General features: G+C 38.2%; 1 protein-coding gene across 2 annotated transcripts in view; it reads left to right on the top strand.

The window, feature by feature from the left end:
- Nucleotides 1–23,225, top strand: part of PCNX1 (pecanex 1) — a 157,501-nt gene that overhangs the window by 128,459 nt on the left and 5,817 nt on the right. For both annotated transcript variants that reach the window (XM_032482298.1, XM_032482299.1), the window contains 9 exons: nt 2,755–3,008; nt 4,777–5,007; nt 11,297–11,397; nt 12,252–12,402; nt 17,953–18,183; nt 19,053–19,327; nt 20,662–20,867; nt 22,192–22,634; nt 23,059–23,199. In XM_032482298.1, the coding sequence (XP_032338189.1) occupies nt 2,755–3,008; nt 4,777–5,007; nt 11,297–11,397; nt 12,252–12,402; nt 17,953–18,183; nt 19,053–19,327; nt 20,662–20,867; nt 22,192–22,634; nt 23,059–23,199 (2,033 nt within the window). The remainder of the gene's footprint in view (nt 1–2,754; nt 3,009–4,776; nt 5,008–11,296; nt 11,398–12,251; nt 12,403–17,952; nt 18,184–19,052; nt 19,328–20,661; nt 20,868–22,191; nt 22,635–23,058; nt 23,200–23,225) is intronic.

Raw genomic sequence — 23,225 nt, forward strand, 5'->3', positions numbered from 1 at the left:
TCTAAGTATATACAGCTTTTTCTCTTTTCTCTTCATTCTGGAACTTTCATGAGGGATGATTTTATTCTTGCTCCAGTGCTGTTGTGATCTTTGGTTATTTTCTTTCCTTCACAGTGTTAGCCCCTGTCCCATCCGGCTCCTGCCCCTCAAAATGTTAATTAAGAGTATCAATATTTTGCCAGGCAGATATTGGGATCCTCTGAGCGTTTTGATGAGAGCCAATTTAATTCCTTTGATGTTATTGTCTCTCATAGTGGATGCTAAATTTTAAATGATACTTAACTAAAATAATTTCTTGGTCAGTTTCTTATAGGTCTTGGTTAAACCCCTTCATATTTATTTCATTTTCATTTTACTGATATTCTCAAGATTCTTTTCCATGTAAATTTTCTGTCAAAGATTTGAGTTTATTAATCGTGTTTTTTGTATATCAGAATTTCCTAGTTACAGCTTCTACCAAGTTTGCAAATGTGACTCCTATGTGTAAATGGTACTTCTGCCAAGTATAGTTTTCCAGGTCAAACTTAATAGGTCAGAATTTTTTATGCTGATTGGATTCCTTCCAGTTTTCACTCAAGTTAATTTTAACATGTCTAGTTTTCATAATTATTAGTTTTGTTTATTTTCACTAGTTATATTCACTGTGACGGAAAGACCTAGCTAATCCAGGAAACAGTAACAGTTCCTCACAGATATTATGTTCTAGAATACCTTTCCACGACTCAGAATTCTGTTTTCAGTTATTAATGTTCCTGTGCTCATTGTTGACTTTATTTTCTAAGCAAAATATGTTACTGGGGCATGTTGGGGTAGAAAATATTCTTGGAGTTTGTATGTTAGAGTAAAAACAGTTAATCAGTTACTCTATGTATTCTGCTGCTCTGAACACAGACTCATTCTGTCTCTCCTGAGAAAATGTCAAAACCTCCAAATTCCCTCCTGCCACATCTCTTCTATGTGGACTGCTAACAAAGTCCTCTGCACAAAACATCACTTTCATTATATTATTTTCTTTACTTAAAAACCTTTGACTGACTTCACAGAAGGATGACCAAATGAATAAAATGAATATACAAATGAACATATAAAACCAAGGAACAGACCCAACTTCATGCCACAGTTTAAAAACCCAGGCTCAGGAAGTTTCTTCTGGGAATTGAATAATTCTCCTGCCCTCTCTGATCTATTCTAACATACAGATAAGGAAGGAAAATTTCTCAAAGATTATTTTTAAATCACTGTAATACTGATGGCAGTATATGACTGAACTGGCTAAAAAACTAACTGTAGTTTAATTCAGTTATGCCCACAGATGCAAAAATCCTCAAAGCCCAGGATAAGGAGAAACCAGCAGTACTTTTTTAAAGTATCTCACACCAGTTCATCCATTTTTCATTTTTGAACTTAAGTATTAAAAAGCAAATTGATTAAATTTCATTTCCATTATTGGTTTAAAAAACTACTTTATAAAATTATGTGCATCCTTTGTTTTTAATACAGCAATACTCAGTATCACGTGTAATGTTCAGCCACAGCAGGATTTCCTGTTAGTGCCAGGTTCTGACAAAGGTTTTCTTGTCACCACAGTGTAACGTAATTTTGGAAGTGTTCGCCAACATAACTAAACAAGAAAATGAAATAATAGCGTTGTTTAAGGTTCTGGAGTACTAAACAGGTCAGCTCATCAGCCTGGCCAGGCTTGCCTCTTCGGCCTTATCTTTCATCATACCACCGCCACCAACTGCTGGGGTTAAATTTCATGGTGTCTTTTTCTCTCAAAGCAGTGTTTCCAACATGGAGGGTATATATCTTCTCTGTAAAGGAAAAAGAATTATTGTGCATTTCCACATAAGTTATTTTTATTATAATGTAACTATGGTATGTGCCTTTATAAAGTTAGATATAATCACTTTATAGTCCTTACATAATGTAAGGAATTTACAAATTAAATGGAAGCAAGAATGAAGTAAAAATTAACATTAATGTGATAGATGATATTTTGTTGGCATAAACTGCTGTGGGTCTAATTCTGTATTTAATCTGGTTTTGCATTTTAATTTCAATAACACTAATGCAGAGAATGCCTGTGTTGGATAAGTGTCTTATAATAAAAGAATGTAACTTCAAAGAATCATTTGCTAGTGCAAAATAATCAGACCTCATACCTAATTGAAACTTTATCAGCAGGTAAGCCTCAAATGCCAATAATGTAATCTTATCCAAGTATTGTTGGAATTGGCAACAGAAAAAAAATATATTTCTGCTTACAGCACGGACTTGGTACTGGTGAATAGAGCTCAGACTCTGAGTTCTGCGTGTGTGTCTGCATTGTGTGTTCTGGAATGACTCAGTTCTTGTTTCCCTTCTGTTTTCGAGTTAACTCAAATCTTCATAAGATGTACCTTTACTCATTTGGCCTTCATTTGATATGAATGCAATTGTATACCCAAATTTGAAAAGTTTGGGAATCGAATCAGAATTAAGGAGGTTACTTTATTGCACAAATTCTCAGAGCTCTGAATGTGCTAATGCGCATTGTGGTTCCGCAGAAGATGAGTATAGTCTGCCTGGGGTCTGGGAGCGGGCTGCGGTTTGCTAATGAACAGTCTGAGGCAAGTCAGCCACTTACTTTCAGTTGTTACAGAATCTGTCTTTTTTTCTGAATTTCTTATGTCTTTGAAGCATTTGTTTTTCTACTTCATGTTTTTTTTACCTTAATGGTCAGCGGTCTCTCTCTCTCTCTCTCTCTCTAAGGTACTTACTGTCAACAGCGGGAAGTGGAAGCCATTACGGAAGGTGTTGAGGAAGATGAAGGATTTTGCTGTTGTGAACCTGGCCATATTCCTCATGTGCTTTCATTTAATGCTGCATTTAGCCAGCGCTGGCTAGCTTGGGAAGTGATAGTCACCAAGTATATTCTGGAGGGTTATAGCATCACTGACAACAGTGCTGCTTCCATGCTTCAAGTCTTTGATCTTCGGAAAGTACTCACCACTTACTATGTCAAGGTAAGAGTATGTGCCTGTTTAGCTCTTCTGACAATCACAAGCTTTTCTTGGAAAAGACGTGTGTGTGTGTGTGTGTGTGTGTGTGTGTGTTACTTGTGCTTTGCAAGTAGTGATTAAATTCTCTATTATCCAGTCAAGTCAGTAAAATATACCTGTGAAATTCTTGCAGTTTCTTTCTTTAGTGGAACTTATTACATTTGTTCGTTAATACTAATAGCTACCATTTGGAGCTCATATGTTTTAGGCATCATGTTAAGGAATACCCTGCTGCACGTGTGCATGCATACACATATATGTATCTCACCTAATTCTCTAAAGGAATATTACATCCCTGTGTTACAGATAAATAAGTTAAGGATCAAAAGTTAAGTTAGCCAAAGTCCTCTAACTAGCACGTGGAGTTAGGGATTTAAAACCCAGGCTTGTGTGAGCCCTGGCTGTTAGCCACTGCTTTGCACTGCTTTCAATAAACTGAAAGTATTGAAAGATTTGGGAGGTTCCCCAAGACCCCACTGAGGTTCAGTAATTTGCTAGAGGGACTCACAGAACCCAGCAAAGTCCTTATACTCACGGTTAGATTTTATTACATTATACTCACGGTTAGATGGTAAGAAGCAGATTGAAACCTGCCAAGGGACGAGGTACATTGGGCAGGCCCAGAGACCCTGCGGCATGAGCTCCTAGTTGTCCTCTCCCAGTGCAGTTGTGCAGACAGGGTTTGTTTCTCCCAGTAACAGTGGCATGTGATAGTACCCATAGGGTGTTGCCAACTAGGGACCTGCCTCAATACGCAGTTTTTATTGATGCACAGTGACTTAGACTTGGTTGACCACCCACCTGGCCAGCCTTGGTCTCCAGCTCCTCTAGACCTCATGGTTCTAAGCCTCCAGGTAAATAAAGCCTCTCTTGGGGGGGAGGGTATACCTCAGTGGTAGAGTGCATGAGGCCTCTATCTGCATGAGGTCCAATCCCCAGTACCTCCATTAAAATCTTTTTTGAACAAAAAAATAATAATAATAGAAAACAAAGCCTCTTATCAGGCAGGTCATCCCAAAGGACTAGAGATTACCTCCCAGAACCCAAGTGCGAAGGCCAAACCTCTCTTTGGGCAAGGTTAGTTCTTTACTGCACAGGTATTCTATTTTTGCTGAAGATTTTACAGAAATACAGCATGGCTATACAGGCGAAGCCAACATTTTCAAGAGGAAAATGTGTGCTAAATCTTAATGATTCGTGTGTGACTACCTCTGTGTACCACCTCATTTATGCTGATTGAACTGAACCCATGAGTCTTCTATTTAATGTTTGATTAAACCCAACCTCAGGGAGCTAGAGACTGACCTTACAACTTTATTATAGTTATATTTTTATAACTTAACACAGGAGCACAAAATGGTTTAATAGCTTTCTATGACAGATTTCTCTAAATGCACCACAATAAAGGTTTTTCACCTCTCTTAAAAGATCCTAAATTCAGTAGACTAGAATTGTTTTTAGAAGATCCTAAACTCAGTAGACTAGAGTTGTTTTGAAGTTGCCTTGCTGAATTTATGGTTGTGATTTTGAAAGTATTCATTTTTTTTCATCCAGGAAGTCCTGAGATATATTACTATAGCATTCTTAAAATAGGATACTTACAGTATTGAGCTGGAATGGTGTATTTTTGATTCATACTATCCGTATAAACAGTTGGAATTAATTCACCAAGAAACTGGAATTAATTCAAATTGTGATTTAGCCTGAATTTTTAAAATCTTTTTCTCATTAGGGTATCATTTATTATGTTACAACCTCTGCTAAACTAGAGGAGTGGCTCGCTAATGAGACAATGCAGGAAGGACTACGTCTGTGTGCAGATCGAAATTATGTTGATGTGGACCCTACATTTAATCCAAACATTGATGAAGACTATGACCACCGACTAGCAGGCATATCCAGGGAGAGTTTCTGTGTGATTTACCTCAACTGGATAGAGTATTGCTCTTCCCGAAGAGCAAAGGTAGAGTGTGTTTATTTTGTTGATAACTCTTTGATTCTATTTTTCCAAAGAGATCAGTTTTTCTAGACTTTCCTCGTTCTGACTCTCTGGGTAAGAGAACTTGTCTGGTTCATTATGTTCATTATGTTTGGGCCAAACCAGCCAATTCTGCCAAAACAGGTTCGAGAAAGCAGTCTCCCTTGTCATTTCATCTGCAGTGTGGTCATCTCACTGTCCCAGCAGCACCCCCTCCACCCTGTGCATGCACATACATACACACAGATCTAGGTTACAGATCGCATGTAACACCTTCTTGAAGACTAATTTTTGGAACATCCCCACCCCTCAGACACACATACCACACTTACGGATAATTTAACATCTTTGTCCCATATCCAAAGTCTAGACCAGTGCTAATAGAATTTTCTGCCATGTTGGAAACATTCTGTGCTGCTCTGTGTGGTAGTTGCTAACCCACCACATATGGTGAATAATGAGACACTTGAAATGTGGCCAATATGACTAAGGAAATGAATTTTAAATTTTACTTAATTTTAATTGATTTGAATTTAATAGCCCATGTAGGTTTGTGGCTACCATACTGGACAATGCTCATCGAGACTGTTGACTTTAAAATGTTAGCATGGCTAAAAATGACATAGGAATGTGTAAAAATGCGGATTCCTGAACCTCGTCTGAGCAGTTCTAATCCTGTAGTTCTAGGCTGGGAACCCAAAATCTGTATCACACAGGTGATTGTAATTCAGGGGTTTTCTAACCCACATTTCAGAACAACTTGTTTTATCCTAAAGGTAAGGTGAATTATAGACTTTACCAGTTTCCCTTCTAGGTCCCATGGCTCTCATGACAATGTTGCCCCCACTGGTTAGACCTACCAAGGCCTAGGTTCCAAAATCTAGTTCTTCCACCACTACGCTTTTCAAGCACAAGTTTTGTGCAGTTTAACTACCGGCGTCCCTACGTACAGGATTGCTCCAGATCGTGGAGCCTCACGAGCCACTTTGACAACCAGTGCCTTCGTTGTGGTTTGGGATGTGCACACTGTCTGTCTTGAGATGTAGCACCTGGTTTAGTCCTTTACACCTACGTGGAGTAAGATTCCCCATTATATCAGCCTCCTTTCTCCTTACTTCCTCAGTAAGAAAGGGAGCATCCTTGTAATTCCTCACTGAACAGCTTTTATACTGGATGCACAATAGATACTGAGCAGAGTAGCATATTTCTAAAGAAGGAATAAAGAATAGAATAAAATAACCTAAGAAGAGGCTCAGAAAAAGGACCAGCAGTGTTTGGAAATGGAGGACCTTATAGCTAATCTCTTTTTTCAACACATAACAAGCAGTTTAATTTTTTCATAAATGAAATAGAATGCTTTGCATACTGTCCTCAAATCCTTGCATAGGACTGACTTTGGGGGCGGCGGGAGTGGGGGCGGGTAGTGGCCGTATTATTCTAATGGCCTTTCTCTGGCTTAGACGATATTGGGTTACTTTTGCTTGGTTTAACCATGGTCACCTGGGCTAGAAACTTATACTTGCTTAGAAACAGGCTCAATCCTTCCTAAATTTAAGGAATAAATAATCTCTTAGGGATTATTGCCAAAGTCATGGACATAGCTCAGAGAAGTTACCCTCTTAATGGCTGATAAATTATACATTCAAAAGGTTTACCTCCAAACTTGGGTATCCCCAGTCTTCAGATAGCTTAGTATCACTAGGTCAGTCTGGCTTATATTCTATTCTTGTACTCCCCTCTAGAAGAAAATTATCAGGAAAATTAATGTAATCCCTTCACATCCCAGTTTTCCTTTTACATTGTGCAAGATTAGCCCTACCTCCTAAAAACTGTGCTCTCTGTTTCCTGAATCACCATTCCCAGCGTAGCCTCCTCCTAGGGAATTAAACCAGAAGGATTTGCTGACTCCAAGTTCTGGTACCCTTACCAGAATGTTGAAAAAGTTGCCTCCAGACTGTTTTTCCACAGTTTCCTCCAAGATAGTTTTCTAATTTGCATATTGCACAGAAATAAAAAATTATTCTTTCCTCCTTTATTTTATGTATATTGTATGATCTTTCATATGATAGCTGTACCCGTCTTCTAAAGAGTTTGAAATGTTTTTGTAAGTGTGGCCCTGGATTAACTGCATTAAAATTGCCTGGAATGCTAATTGGAAGGATTCTCAACTTGACTTTGCTCCCTGCTTCTTAAATGACAATACATTTCTTTCACCACTGTTGTTAGTATTAGCAAGAATTCTTTATGAGAATTTCTGATGTAGTTGAGGATGTAAGCCACATGCCTTCTCTAGCAGTAACAAAACAGAACTACTAGGATTGAACCAATTACTTTTTCTTTCAGTACTTTAATGATGTGGCTACACACTGCCTTCTGGCTTGCATTGTTTTTGATGAGAAGTCTGTAGTCATATCTTTGTTCCTCTACACAAATAATAAAGGCACACTGCACACCTCAGAGATACTGCCGGTTCTGTTCCAGACCACCTCAATAAATTGAGTATCACAGTAAAGCAAATCCCATGAAGTTTTTGGTTTCCCAGTACATATAAAAGTTATGTTTATACCATGCTAAGTGTGCAATAGTATTATGTCTAAAAATGTATCAATGTACAGTACTTAATTTAGAAATACTTCATTGCTAAAAATGCTACCCTTCATCTCAGTCTTCAGCAAGTCATAATCGTTTTGCTGGTGGAGGGTTTGAAATATTTTGAGAATTACCAAAATATGACCCAGAGCCATAAAGTAAGCAAATGCTGTTGGGAAAAATGGTGCCAATAGACTTGCTCAATGCAGAGTTGCCACAAACTTTCAAGTTGTAAAAAAACAAACAACAAAACCCCCAAAAAAACCCAGTATCTGCAAAGCACAATAAAGCAAAGTGCAATAAAGCAATATATGCCTGTGTGTACAATGTAATAGTGTGTCTTTTCTCACTGGCTTCCTTTTAAGAGTTTCTTCATTGGTAGTTTAAGCAGTTTAATTATGATGCAGTTTTCTTCAGGTTTCTTGTTCTTGGAGTTTGTTGAGCTTCTTGAATTCTTAGGTGTATATTGTTTTTATCAGATTTGGAAATATTTCAGTTATTTTTTCAAATGTTTTCTGTCTTTTCCTCTTTCCCTGTTTTGGAGGACTCTAGTTACATTTATATAAGGCTGCCTGAAGTTGTCCTACAGTTCACTGATGCTCTGTATTTTTTTTTGCAGTCTTTTTTGTGTCTCTATGTTTAATTTTTCATAGTTTCTGTACGTGTGTGTGTGTGTGTGTGTGTGTGTGTGTATTTAACTGGTGGTACTGAGGATTGAACCCAGAACCTTGTGCCTGCTAAGCATTTGCTTTACCATTGAGCTATACCCAACCTTGCACTGTTGCTGTATTTTTTAGATTATTTATTTTTTCTTCTGCATTGTATAATATGCCATTAATCTCATCCAGTGTATCTTTTATTCTCAGACATTGCATTTTGTATCTCTTGAGGTTTGATTATGTCTTCATTTGTTTAAATCTTTCATGTCTCTACTTAGCATGCTGTCAATCTTCTGTCTTTTTGAACTTATGGAATACAGTTATAATAACTTTTAATGTCCTTATTGACTAATTCTAATCTGTGTCAATTCTGGGTCACTTTTGATTGAGTGATTAGTTGGTTATTTTTTTCTCATCGTGGGTCCTATTTTCCTGCTACTTTGCAAGCCTGACAGTTTTTGATTGGGTGTGAGACTTCGTGAATTTTACCGTGATGATTGCTGGATATTTTTGTATTCCTATAAATATTCTTGAACTTTGTTGTGTGACACGATTAAATTCCTTGGGAACACTTTGATCCTTTCAGGGTTTACTTCTAAGCTTTCGTAGAAGGGACCAAAGCAGCCTTTAGTCTGGGGCTAATTTCTCCTCATTACCAAGGCAGTATTCTTTTGAGCACTCTAGCCAGTCACAAGACCTTCCATTGTTCCTTTCTGCTTTTTTCTGATGGTTCTTTTCTTGGCCTTGGGCCTTTGCTGCATGCGCTGAACATTAATCTGCTGAAGACTCAAGAGGGACCCTCTGCAGATCTCCAGAGCTTGCTCTCTCTAGGGATCTCCCTCCTCCTTGGCGCTTTGCCCTGCCAACTCTGGCCACCTTGACCTCCCCAGACTCGCAGCTGTCTCCTCCGCTTGGAGACCTCTAGGCTCTCCCTGTGTTCCTCTTCCTTGTGGTTTGGCCTGGAAACTCTTGTAGGGCTACCTGATTGTTTCCCATCTCTCAGGGATTAGCATCCAGTGTCTCAAAACCATTGTTTCATGTATTCTGTCCAGATCTTTAAGGTCCAATGGCAAATCTGATCTTTATTACTCCATCTTGTCCAGGTGGGGAAGCCTGAACTAAATTAAAAAAAATTTTTTTTTTTCAATCACAGAAGCAATACAGTTCCAGCATGGAAAGTTGACTAGGTAGGGGAGGGAGGGAGATAGAAAAGGAAGAAAATTATCCATAATTTCATCATCCATTATAACCACCTTTAGTTATATAACTTCAGGTCTGTACACACCCACTCTCTCTTGTATTTTTCTTTCCTATTTCTTAAAACAAGTACTCTCAAATTCTTTATCTACTGTATTGTAACTTGGACCCAAAATTCCTTCAAAGAGCCTGCTTGTTGAAACTAGGATAAGTGCTGTAAGAGGTGATATATCTTTAAAATCACTCTAATTGGGAAGAAACTAGAGGATCTTCCTACACAGTTACTGTTATTAACTAAATTACTTAAGGGTAATAATTAACCAGTCTATATTAAGTTGCTGTCTTAGCCAGCTGCCCTTTTTTGTTTATAAGTTAATGGTTTATAAAGCCAAATATATATGCCATTGGCAAAGTTAGAATGCTTAAGCTCATCATCACCCTACATCCACGGTTCTTCAGTGGTTAACAGACGTTAGGACCACCTGGAGTGTGATTGGTGGCCCCCACCTCCAGAATTTGACTTCATAGGTCTGAAGTGGCTGAAGAATTTGCATTTCTAATAATTTCCCAGATGACGCTAATATTGTGTCCTAGGATTACACTGTGAAAATCACTGAGCTGGATTGTTTTTTTGTAAATGAGATGCTTCCAGAATTTTCTTTTTTAAAATATTTTTGTTTGGTTTGGAAGGGGTAGTAATTTGGTTTATTTTTATTTTATTTATTTATTTAATGGAGGTACTGGGGATTGAACCCAAGACCTTGTACATGCTAAGCACGCACTCTACTGCTCAGCTGTACCCTCCCCTCAAAATTTTCTTTAGTATTATATAAGGTATACCATTTTGTTTGTGTATATATATGCATGTAATTATTAAAGTATATATTTCATATATATGATAAGTATATTAGTAATCAAAGTACGCAGTTGTTTAAAAAATTAAAAGGTTGAGGGGAAGCAATATTCTACAGAAAACAATCTGACTTTCTTTACTATAGTTATAGTCACTAATAGGCTAATGCAGCTGTCACTCATAGCCTGCTTGCCAAGTTAAGTCCAGAAATAACTGATTAATAGAATGTTGTATTTTCAGGAGAGAACAGTATCAGTACTGATGTGTATCAACAAGTACTTTGAGATGTTTAGCTAAGACCCTAATACTCTGCAATATAGCTATTTTTAAAAAATGTTCCAGTATCATAAAGTATTAGATTTCATTTAAAGATTCCAAAGAACTTCCTCATACACATTCATACTTCATTTTATGCTGTTTTATTAAGTTTCTTTTCATTAGAAATTTTATTTGAAGAGTTAGAAGGTATACTAGTTGAGTTCCTTAACCTCTGTGATTTATTAAATAGATACCTTCTGATTTGTGACTTACATACCTTTCTGGTAACCAGTGCTCCTCTGTTCTCTTTCTTTCCCTCTCTTTCTCTCTTTCTTTCTCTTTCTCTCCTTTCTTTCCTTTCTTCCTTCCTTCCTTCCTCCCTCCCTCCCTCCCTCTCCTTTTTTAGGTGTAATTGACATAACATTAATTCGTCTCAGGTGTACAACACAATGATTTGGTATTTGTGTATATTGTAAAATGATCACACATTTTACAGGTCTAGTTAACATCCTTCACCAAACATAGTTACAGAATTATTTTTTTCTTGTGATGAGAATTTTTAAGACCTACTCTGTCAGCAATTTTTAAATATAGAGTACATTTTTATTAACTGTTGTCACCATGCTGTACATTACATCCCCATGACTTACTTATTTTATAACTGGAAGTTTGTACCTTTTGACCCCCTTCACTCCGTTCTTTGTTTTTTTTTTTAAAGCCACTGGATGTGGACAAAGATTCATCTCTGGTGACACTTTGTTATGGACTCTGTGTTCTAGGACGGAGAGCTTTGGGGACTGCATCCCACCATATGTCCAGGTAAAGAAGGTGTTTCTATCCGAAAAATGCAAAATCTTTTTTTATGAAAGCATTCTATGCTAATTTATTGCAAATGTGTCTTCAGATATTGTATTGTATAGATCTTTTTTGCTAAACATAGTTGAGTTCTAAGTGGTTAACAGATCTGGCTTTTAAAATTCACACATTTGGGCAACCATTGAAAATGAGAATTTTGTGGGGGGAGGTATAGCTCAGTGATAGAGTGTATGCCTAGCATGCATGAGATCCTGGGTTCAATCCCCAGTACCTCCGCTAAAAATAAATAAATAAATAAACTTAACTACCCCCCCCAGAAAACAAGAATTTTATGGATTTAAGACATTTTAAAAAATAATCACCCCATAACGTATGGTTGGTCTCTCCTGTATAGATCTATTTTTCTAACAATTCACCTCTTTTTATTTTTCTGCCTTACATTTTTGTTCACAGCATTTATACTTTTAATATAATGGTACATTAGACTTTGAGACTCTAATATAAACTGGTTTTCTTGCCTATAAATCCAGATGAATTTGAATTAAGTAATACCATAGGTTTTATGTTTCTTCTGTGATTCCTACATGTTTTCCATTAAGCCCTCCTTAATTTCTTTTAACTTGTAAACACTTTGCCTGTTGTTCATTTTCATGGACTCGCTATTACAGTGGTTCATAAACAGGGGTCCCAGGTCGAGCAGCCCCTTGTGATTCTGACTCAGGGGTGCTGACATTCGTTCTTGGCCTCTGTGTTTTCAGAACACTCCCTGATGATTCTGATGCATAACCAGATGTTAGAATCAGTGTGATGGAAGATCTTTGTCAAAATGTGTAAACTTTTATCTCCAATCTTAACAGTAATTTAGAGTCATTCCTCTATGGATTGCATGCCCTATTTAAGGGAGATTTCCGTATTTCTTCAATTCGAGATGAATGGATCTTTGCTGACATGGAATTGCTAAGAAAAGTAGTAGTGCCTGGAATTCGTATGTCCATTAAGCTTCACCAGGTAAGACGAGGACATTTCTAATGCATTACTGGTGTTCAGTGGTACTTCTCAACTTGACTTCCAAATTACATTTCTTAGGAACCAGCCTTTTGAGAAATACTCTGATTTAAAACAAAGAAAAACATGAGTGATGGCACAATATTAAATCTTATGAGCCGGAACCTGTGTTTCTAACAGTAAAGTTGAATCTTAACATTAGAGAGTGACTGATCTGGGCATGAACTTGAGGAAAAATACAGGCAGTGACAAACTGGAAATAAAAGTCTTTGGTCCCTGTAATGGTAGTGATTGTAATTCATGCGCCTTCTGTGGGTGAATGTTAGCTGACTCCCAACGCAGTGTGACACCGTCTCGAGTCTTATAAGTGCTGCTATCACTGAACTGTGAGCTTCACTTAGCATGTTATATGGAATAATAGATGGTTAGGACAGATTAAGCCTTAATTAAATAACCCTACGAAGGTAGTAAAATTACAACGAGGCCCCAAAATGCATATCCAAAGCCCTGGATCATTTTAAGAATATATTTTGAAATTAAGTACTGGCACTTGTTGCTCTAGTCATTCCACTTGTCAGTAATTATCAGTCTGATGATGGAGAACACATAAAGTATTCCCTAAAATGCATCTGCTGTGCTCAAAGCAGATTGAATTTTTCCCCCAAGGGTGAATTACTGTTTGAGTGATTTTATGATGGTCCAAAGTGTTGAAATGAAGTTAACATCCCATACGGTTTAGGATCATTACTGATAAGGATTATATTATTTGAAAATCTCTGTGAAAAATAGAATACTATTTTGAAGATGATGGGGAAAATATACATTTAGGATCAAATAGAGTTGTCCATCTTCAGACTAGTGTAGAGCATTGAGACAAAATTCATTGTATTTAAAAGAAAAAGATAATGACTTCATATTAAAGTATTTTTTAAATTTTCAAATTTCTCAAAAGTACCAGTTGTATCTCTACTACATAAGAAATACTCCTTTATGAACTTGTGGTTGCCAAGGGGGCGGAGGGTGGGAAGGGATAGATGGGATTTCAAAATTGTAGAATAGATAAACAAGATTATACTGTATAGCACAGGGAAATATACACAAGATCTTATGGTAGCTTATGGAGAAAAAAAGTGACAATGAATATATATATGTTCATGTATAACTGAAAAATTGTGCTCTACACTGGAATTTGATGCAACATTGTAAAATGATTATAAGTCAAAAAATGTTTAAAAAAAGATACTTGCATAAAAAAAGAAGAAAAAAAGAAATACTCCTTTATGTAGCATAATTATCTGTCAGCTCTTGACAGACGTCTTCAATTAGTTCTGAACGTCATGACAGATGTTTCATCTCCATGTGGCTGAGATGAAACTGAAGCACAGGCTCTCTGTGCTTTCTGACACCTTAGGTCTCTGTCCCTGGTTCTCCCTACAAGGCTCTTGCCTGTTGCTGCCAGGTCCATTTCCTTACATGTTTTTTAGCTGGAACATTAGTGCCTGTGACAGTGGTTCTCTGCCTTATGATCAGGCCAAGCACACTTGGGTACAGCACACTGTCATCATTAGCCATGACTGGCAACAGCAGTGATGAACAGGGAGAGTCAGGAGGTGGAGTCAGGAACTGGGAGCCATGGAGGGCTGGGGGAGGCGGAGTGAGAACCCAGGTGCAAGCCCTGTGATTCACATACACTATTGAGAGGGTGAGATTGACCTGTAAGGTAAGAAGCAACAGCCGTTCACTGAGCATCACTTTGACCAGACAGTGGGTTGCTCGTGAAGGACTCGCAGGCTGGGATGTAAATCAGCATTGGTCATCTCCAAAGTTCATATGTTAGGGACTCATGAAAATCCACAAGAGGCTTATATATTAAAAGGAAGGATTAGTACACACTTGCCACATGTCCCAGCAGTTCTGCTCCCAGATATTTACCCAAAAGAGTGAAAGTGGATGTCCACACAGAGACTCACATACACGCAATGTGCATAGCAGTTCTAGTGCTAATAGCCCAGAACTGGGAGCAACGCAGACGTTCAGCAACAGACAGAATATTGCTTAGCAATAAAAAATGATCTACTGTGAAATACCACAGCAAGAATGAATCTCAAACATTATGCAGAGCAAGAGAAGCCAGACATAAAATGAGTGCATATTGTATTATTTATATAAAGTTTAAAACAGGCCAGAGCAATCTGTAGTGATGGATGGCACATCAGTGGTTGCTTAGGATGTGGAGACAATGCCAGAGAGCAGGAAGGAACTCCGGGGGGTGGAAGTGTTCTATGTCTAGGTTGTAGCTGTGGTTACCTGGGTGTGCACAGCTGTCATGGGCATCTCACTGTGCTCGTAAATGGGTGCAATTTATTGTATGAAAGCCAGACCTCAGACTGGATTTGTAAAAGAGAGATTCTGTTCCCAGAGAACTAAAAATACAAAATTTCCATTAACCTTTGTTTCAGACATAGTCTTTGATAGTGTTTTTAGCACTTCATAGGTGTTCTTTTAACTTCTGCTTTTTTCCTTTACAGTTTTTTTATTTTTTAATTCTCCAATCTAGTGTGTTACATGTTTTTACTTTAGAAGTTAAAACTGTTATCTGTATAATAATCTTACAGTGCCCTACATTGTAGCAGTACTCTCATACACATTGTGTCACCCACAAGCTAGGAAATTATTTTAATCCCAATTTTTGTAGATGAAAATTAACCAAAACTCAGAGAAAGTAAGCAAATTGTCCTTTTCATGTATTCTCTCTTGTCCTCTATGTAATCATTTCATAAAATAACAGCTTATTTCCTTATTTTTTGTTTTTTACTAGTCTCTTTAAGTATTTACATGATTGTTAGAACCAGAGTCTAGCTTGGTTGGTATACAAGAGCTACATAGTGAAAACCTTACAGTCCCGTGATCTCCTTGCAGACAGGGGTAATTTCTTATCAGTCCTCACGTGCTCATCACTGAGCGCAGTGCTTGATGGCCGATGAATGTTAAATAAGTTTCACTGTTTTCAAAAAATCTTTTCTTTGTATCTGCTTATAACTCCTCCAGTGTATTTCTCGAATGCTTCTGAAAAATTTCCTTGACGAATTGGGAACATTATCTCTTTGTATTTATTTTAGAAATGGTGAAAAACATTCAAAAGTAAACATCTCCCAAGAGCTAGCTAACATCTCCCCATCATTCCATATGCCCAAGAAGCAGTCACTGCCAATAAGTTGATGACTTCCCCAAGTTCATATAGACATTTCAAACTATATGTATAAATATTTTCCTTTGTAAAATGTAAATCATGCTGTATAAAGTGATCTGGAGTACTAATGTGCCTCACATTTTTAATGACTCTGTAGTATTTCAGAGTATAATTTCCACTCCATTTATTCAGCTGTTTCCCTATTCATGGACATTCTGCTTGTTTCAATATTTTGCCAGTAAAACAGTGCTGAATGATGTACATAGAACTTTCAACCTTTTTAAGCCCAGTGAAAAGAAACATCTGGGCAAGAGTAAGCATTCTGCACTTTGGGCATGCTTAATGACTTTCAACCTTGTGTCCATTTTCTTAAGAATATGATTTTTCTTTTCCATTCAAATAACTGTACTAGTCCTACTAAACAACGATGTTGTTCCTCCCCCAATGGAGCCACTTGCTGAAAGCGCACATCTTATGACATCTAGCTGTCTGCTGCTGTAGGAGAGCGGACTCAGTATTTAGAAGGAAGGTTAGGGTGGTTGGTGTATGAGGTACAGAAGTCAAGAACTGTCTCAGTATTTCAAGGTATAAATGCTATCTTAGGCCATACCTCTAGAAGCAGAGTCAGAGTCCAGGATTCTTGTGCAGGACATTAATTGGGAGGGTGTTGTCAGAAAAATCTGTAAGGAAGTGATAGAAGCAGGAAAGAACAAGGGAAGACACCCAGCAGAAATGTCTTTCCGCTGAATTCTGGCCTCCTCTAGATTCTAAAGGGAGCTCTGGAGTCTGACTATCACCAAGAGTTATGTTGTGTACCTTCCTTGCACCCCCACAACAAGGGGAGACTAACCCTCGTGTGGTGTTTCCTACTCAGGCAGCTCCATCAGCTAACGTCAGTTCTTAGAAGAGGGAACAGCTGTGAGCTGTTAAGAGCCAACACTCAAAGCAGTGGACAGAGGAGGGCACCAGCCTAGTAAAAGAAGTCCGGACGAGGCACTAGCAGGTTGTCTTGCCTGGAGCCCTTTCCCCTCCTCACACAGTGCCATCTCCATCCACTGAAATTGTGTTCGTTCTTTAAGACCCAGCTCAAAACCACCTGCATTGTGTAGCTCTCTCTATTCACGTCAACTAGACTCGAAAGATTTTTTTCATTTTAAAAATCGGAATGAAAAAATACCTTAAAAATGCGTTCAAGTCCTGGCAGTACAATCATTACTAATTTTCTAGACCTGGGAAGCAGCTAAGCCTCTCTGAGCTTCAGTTTTGATGTTTGTAAAATGCTGGTATTACTTGCTCAACCTATTTAACAAGGTTGTCGTGACAGCTAGATGAAATCGTGTCTTGGAGAACTTGTGCCTTTGTGCACTCAGTGTACAGTGCATACTCAGATTATTCTCTTGTAGGTGAACCCAGACTTGGAGATGCACCCTTGGGGCTATTGCCTTCTTGCTCTCACCTGTCTCCCCTCCAGGAAGCGCACATTCCCGTCAATTGGCTTGAGCACAAATGAGTTATTTTACTTGAATGTAAAAATTTATCAACCTCTTGGTTATAAATATGAGGGCAGCCAATACAGCATTTATATTTCCTTAATAACACACCATTTCCAGAAATTCAGATTTGTGTTATGATTATTTGGGAACGTGTCCTGTATCCTCTGTTAATCTGTAGGTTTCTGAATGGGAGATACATTTCATGTACCCCTTTGTTTCATCCATGCTGCCTTCCACAGACTCTTGCACATGGTTGATATTAAATAACTACTCATTCATTTGATAATTAGTTACTAAAACCAAGAGGATTTGGGGGGAAGACTTGACTAGCTTCCTTAGGACTAGGACCCTTAATCTGTCCTCACAGCTCATAGTTTTGAGCCTTAACTAGATGAGAGGCAGAATAAAATGGTACATTAAAGCCATTCTAGAGATGTGGCTTTATGTGAAAAGTGCCTACTTTAAAAAGAAACACAACTTAGGGACCTTTTCTGTAGTTTTAGCCTTCCTTAACTGATCACAGTGAGAGAATCCTTTAACAAAAAAAAAATACAGATATGAAAAACCAACTTGAATGAGGAAAACAAAATATGTAAAAATTGGAAATAAAAATGGTTTAGCTAAAACTTACAGGATAGTGTTGGATTGAGGAATTTACAAAAGTAATATAGCAGTAATGTGCTAATTCCCAACCTGAATAAGCTTAAGAATCTAATTTATCTCTAATAATATTAACATGTGCTGGTTTGAAATATATAAACCAGTTTTTAAGGCCTTTAACTGAGGAACTGATTTAATAATTACAGACACTTTCCTCATACTGGAAGTCACTCTTCCTAAAAAAGATGTATTTCTTATTTCTATCTATAGGATCATTTCACTTCTCCAGATGAATACGATGACCCTACTGTGCTCTATGAAGCCATTGTATCTCATGAGAAAAACCTCGTAATAGCCCATGAAGGGGACCCCGCGTGGCGGAGTGCCGTCCTGGCCAACTCTCCCTCCCTGCTGGCTCTGCGGCACGTCATGGACGACGGCACCAATGAGTACAAAATCATCATGCTCAACAGGCGCTACCTGAGCTTCAGGGTCATTAAAGTAAGTCTTTGAGGCACTGGTTCACATCTTTAAAAAAAATCCAAACTTTTAAAAAGCAGTTGAAACTCATACAGAAAAAAAATATAGTCATACTGCATTAATGGTTGTTGTTTATGTGCACTTAATTTATTTTGTCAGTAATTTACTTTGTCCTTTGAAATTTTCTCATGTGCCTTAAATTTTTTGTGTATTTCTATTTTGGCGGTCTTTTGCCTATTACATGTGCTTATTTGGGTAGCATCTCTTATTAAAATGTCCACACTGTATTGCTAATATGATGTGATTCTTGGGTTGCAAAATAAGACTATAGCTTGTACTTAATAGTGACCAGTAGCTAACTGTGAATGGTTCACTCTAACATTAACTTGGTTTTTTGTTTTTGTTTGGCTGGTTTTTTAAACATCTCAGGGCTTTTGGAGGTTTAATCCCTGAAATTTTTATTTTGATAGTTTGTAATGGTTTACTTTTTCTTCATTTAATCAACCCCCAAAGTCACAAACATTCTTTCCACTCTCTAAGTATGTTACCTCTCATTTCTATCAAAAATATCTTTTATCTTAGTTACAAAATTCACTAATTTGGAAAACTACATAGACTACATTTTGCTTAATATTTTGACATCAGCTAGGAGGATACAGAGGGAAGAGCGCCGCAGGTGCCTCTTACGTAACAGCCTGCTAATGACAGTGGAACATGGTTAACTCCTGTTCACAGTGTGCCCTGCTTACCTTTGTTTCCTGCTTTTCACAGTTGGTTATCATTTCAACTGTGAAATGATGTCTTTCATATCCCACCCATTTCTGCTCTTCTGTTTATATAAATTTCATTCTTGGCCCCTTAACCTAATTCCCGTGTGTCCCGGTTTCCAGGTGAATAAGGAGTGTGTCCGAGGTCTGTGGGCAGGGCAGCAGCAGGAGCTTGTTTTTCTACGTAACCGTAACCCAGAGAGAGGCAGCATCCAAAATGCCAAGCAAGCTCTGAGAAACATGATAAACTCATCTTGTGATCAACCTATTGGCTACCCGATCTTTGTCTCACCCCTGACAACTTCTTACTCTGACAGCCATGAACAGCTTAAAGAAATTCTTGGGGGACCTATCAGCTTGGGAAATATCAGAAACTTCATAGTGTCAACCTGGCACAGGTGAGCCATAGGATTGCCTTTTACAGTGGTGGTGTGTCCTGACCCTCTTCATCTAAGCAGCATTAGCATCACTGGAAAGCTTGTAGAAAAATACAGATGCCATGGCACAATATAACCTATTACAGCTGAACTTCCAGAAGTAGAGTCTGAGCATTCGTGTCTTCAAACTCTTATTAGATAAATCTAAATGTACAACTCTGGTTAAGAACTACTGCTCTTGCATTTTGTAGAATCTTGAATAGGTCCCTCTCTTTGTTTAATTTTTTGTAACTCTATTACAGCATATTGCCACTATTGGAATGTCTGGGTCAGCATACAGGGCAAATTAGAGAAAAATATGAGAAGCGTGTTCAAGTTGATTACTCTGTTTTTTTTTATTTCGTTCCAGCAGTAGGGGGAGCACTGTATACACATTGAAACTCCTGATTATGAGATGCAGATTCTAACAAGCTAGTCAACACTTGAATTTCGCATCTGTAGTATCTTCAAGGATGCACATGAATTTTTTTCTCTGCCTTTTGTCTAGAAAATGATAATATATGGTGTAGGAATATCATTATTTGGTGGATGGTAAAGAAAAGTAACAGAATATTTTCAGTTTCTTAAGAGTTGTTCAGATACTTAAATATCAGAACTTAAGAAAAACAGGATTAGAGCAACGAATTCTCCAATAGGTGTTTTCAAATTCTTCCAGGAATACCCAACATTAAAAAGTAAAATTTCACCATTTCAACATCAGTCCTTATTGAAACAGAAGGAAGAACACAGACCAGGGTAGCGTTCAAAGAAATTTTATTTTTAAAAAATGTATGCTATGCTGGAAGGGCCTCGTTTGCCCAGGACTGAGTGGTTTCCTGGGATGCAGGATTCTCGGTGCCAACCTGGACAGTCATGGGCAAACCAGGAGAGTTAGTCACCCTACACTTTAAAAAACGAAGAAGAGAAATGATTACAGCAGCTCTCTTCAGGTGTGCTACCGCATAAATTAGGTTTAATTTAAATCAGTTAGGTTTTCAGGTCTGTATACATTGGCAGGAATTCTGTTTCCAGCTGTGATCTTAATTTCAACTTGTTATGTGCAGTTCTTTACTGTGGTAGAGCAAAGATGATAGAGTGTGTAAATGTGAAGTCAATGGGGAAGAACTGAGGCAGTGAATATAAAAGGGCAGTATGCAAAGGTAACAGACTTCTTTGTTCCTAATGTTGATTGAACCATAAAGACTTTGGAAGGTGAACATTAGTAGCATTAAATGTTCACAATAGCTAGAAAAAGAATAAAATACTTATCGAAGTGATCTTGGGATGGTGCTTCCTACTCTGGTGTTTGTTCATAGGTTAAGAAAAGGTTGTGGAGCTGGATGTAACAGTGGCGGCAATATTGAAGATTCCGATACCGGGGGTGGAACCTCCTGCACCAGTAACAATGCAACAACTGCCAATGATCCTCACAGTGGTGTGCCCCAAGGGGGCACTGGAAATGCAGGCCAGGGATCGGGAGCAGGGCTCCATCCGCCTGTCACATCTCACCCTCCAACGCTAGGTAATATGAAACAAAACTATGTATAAGGTTAGCCTCCCAACTGGGGGATCAGGTAGTATGTGTCTAAGAAAGATGATGTATTACCTACTTGGAAATATTGAAATAGAATATTTTGTTTGATTCCCAGCTGGACATTTTCCTACTTGTTTATATTAATTGTTTTACATATATATACATATATATATATGTATATATATATATGAAAATATATTATTTGAAGTAGCATTTCTTTGAAAGTATCATTTTTAAAGGCTAATAATTTTTAACTAATATATTTAACTTCCTGTTGAACAATGATTCGGTTTCTTTTGAATGTTGTAATAACCTTTGTATATAAATCTTTATAATCACTATTTTCTTAGGCTGGAAACTTAAAAAATGGAATCATAAAGTCAAAGTTAATGAGAAAATTGAAGACTCATGATACATAATACCAAAAAATCTTTCCCCCAGTGTTTTTTTTAACCAGTTGGTACTCTCACCAGCTGTGTATCAGAATGCCCATCATGTAAACTTTCACCAGCTTTGAACATTATCGTCCCTCCTCTGCGCCCTGCTCTCTCAGAAAGACAGGAGGAAGTGGTCTTTGGCTGTATTGTTTTGATTTGCATTGCTCTAATATTTGAGATTCGAAGCTTAAATGAGTTTATTAGCTCTTCTTTCTCAAGTGCATGTGAATTCTCTTGCCCGATTTTCTATCTGGCTTTTTCTTACTTGTATATTCTGGATTGGAGCTCTTTGTCAATTTTCTATAGTAGAGGTATCTTTTTCCATTCTCTTCCTATGAAGAGTGGCTTCACTTTTTTTGATGAGAAGTTTCTTAATTTTAGTATAGAGCAATTTACTTATCTTTTTTTTCCCTTATGATTAGTTCTTTCTGTATCCTACAGAAGAAAATTTTCCTTCTCCCCAAGGGAGGTAATAAATATTTCTGTCTGATTTCTATGAGAGATTTCATTTCTGATATATTAAAGAGGTATTCTTGATACTCTGAAGTATTTCTATGAAAGAAATTTTTAGATTTATCTCAACCTTAAATACTGCTATTTGCTGTAAATTATTTGTGTTTTTTTACGACCCAGAATTTGAATTTTAAAAAGCTTCAGCACATAAAAATTATATTATGAAAACCACACAGGTAAACCGACGCAGATATTTGTTTCTTTTTGGCAACTTGAAAAGTTTTAGGTATAAATGTTAAGTTCAGTAAATTCACCGACTAATTTAAGGTGAGAAGCTTAAGGGGGAACGTCTTAGAAATGACAGAAAAAGCAATTTAGAGCCGTTGCACTCGGAGTGAGTGCTGCCGTTTGTCCTTCCGCAGGCACGAGCCACAGTTCGCACTCCGTGCAGTCGGGCCTGGCCAGGCAGTCCCCTGCGCGGGCCTCCGTGGCCAGCCAGTCCTCTTACTGCTACAGCAGCCGGCACTCATCTCTCCGGATGTCCACCACGGGCTTCGTGCCTTGTCGGCGCTCGTCCACCAGTCAGATATCGCTTCGGAACTTGCCGTCATCCATCCAGTCCCGCCTCTCTGTGGTCAACCAGATGGACCCCTCCAGCCAGAGCGGCGTGGCCTGTGTGCAGCACGGCCTGCCTTCTTCTAGCAGCTCCAGCCAAAGCATCCCAGCCTGCAAACATCACACCCTCGCGGGCCTTCTTGGGACTGACGGAGGTCAGAGCAGTGCCACTGATGCACAGCCAGGCAACGCCTTAAGTCCTGCCAATAATTCACATGCCAAAAAAGGGGAGGTGATTTACAGAGTCCAAGTGAGTAAGCCCGCGCGGTTCTGCTTCCGCCGTTTCTCTTCCTCATTTGTTTTTATTTCTTGTTTTTCGAGTAAAAGACTCTTGTGGAAAGACACTTTTTATTACATAGTTTGAAGACTAGAACATTTTTGAATGTTGACAAAAAGTTTCTGCCAGCATCAAAATGGAAAGCAAGCGGTTTTTCCCTGGTGATATTTGTACTCTATTCAGCCGTTGCCTTGTGGTGGCCATGGCAGGAAAGTCTACCGGTGGGCTGAAAGGAATTCGGGAGGTGGCCCTTTCAGGTGTTTTTTATTCTGTTGTAGGCAGTGGAGAATTTGAGACACAGAGAGTACTGTGAAAGAAATCTTGTTTGGGATTATGTAATTTTTCATCATCAGGGGAAAAATGAATTGGAAATGATCCATATTTATTTACAATGTAGATTGTGGATCCCAGTCAAATTCTGGATGGGATCAACCTGTCAAAAAGGAAAGAGCTGCAGTGGCCTGATGAGGGCATTCGGTTAAAAGCCGGGAGAAACAGCTGGAAAGACTGGAGTCCTCAGGAGGGCATGGAAGGCCACGTAAGTTCTCTTACGAAGCTAGCTAT

The sequence above is a fragment of the Camelus ferus genome, chromosome 6, assembly GCF_009834535.1.
Source record: "Camelus ferus isolate YT-003-E chromosome 6, BCGSAC_Cfer_1.0, whole genome shotgun sequence".
In the NCBI taxonomy this organism is placed as follows: Eukaryota; Metazoa; Chordata; class Mammalia; order Artiodactyla; family Camelidae; genus Camelus; species Camelus ferus.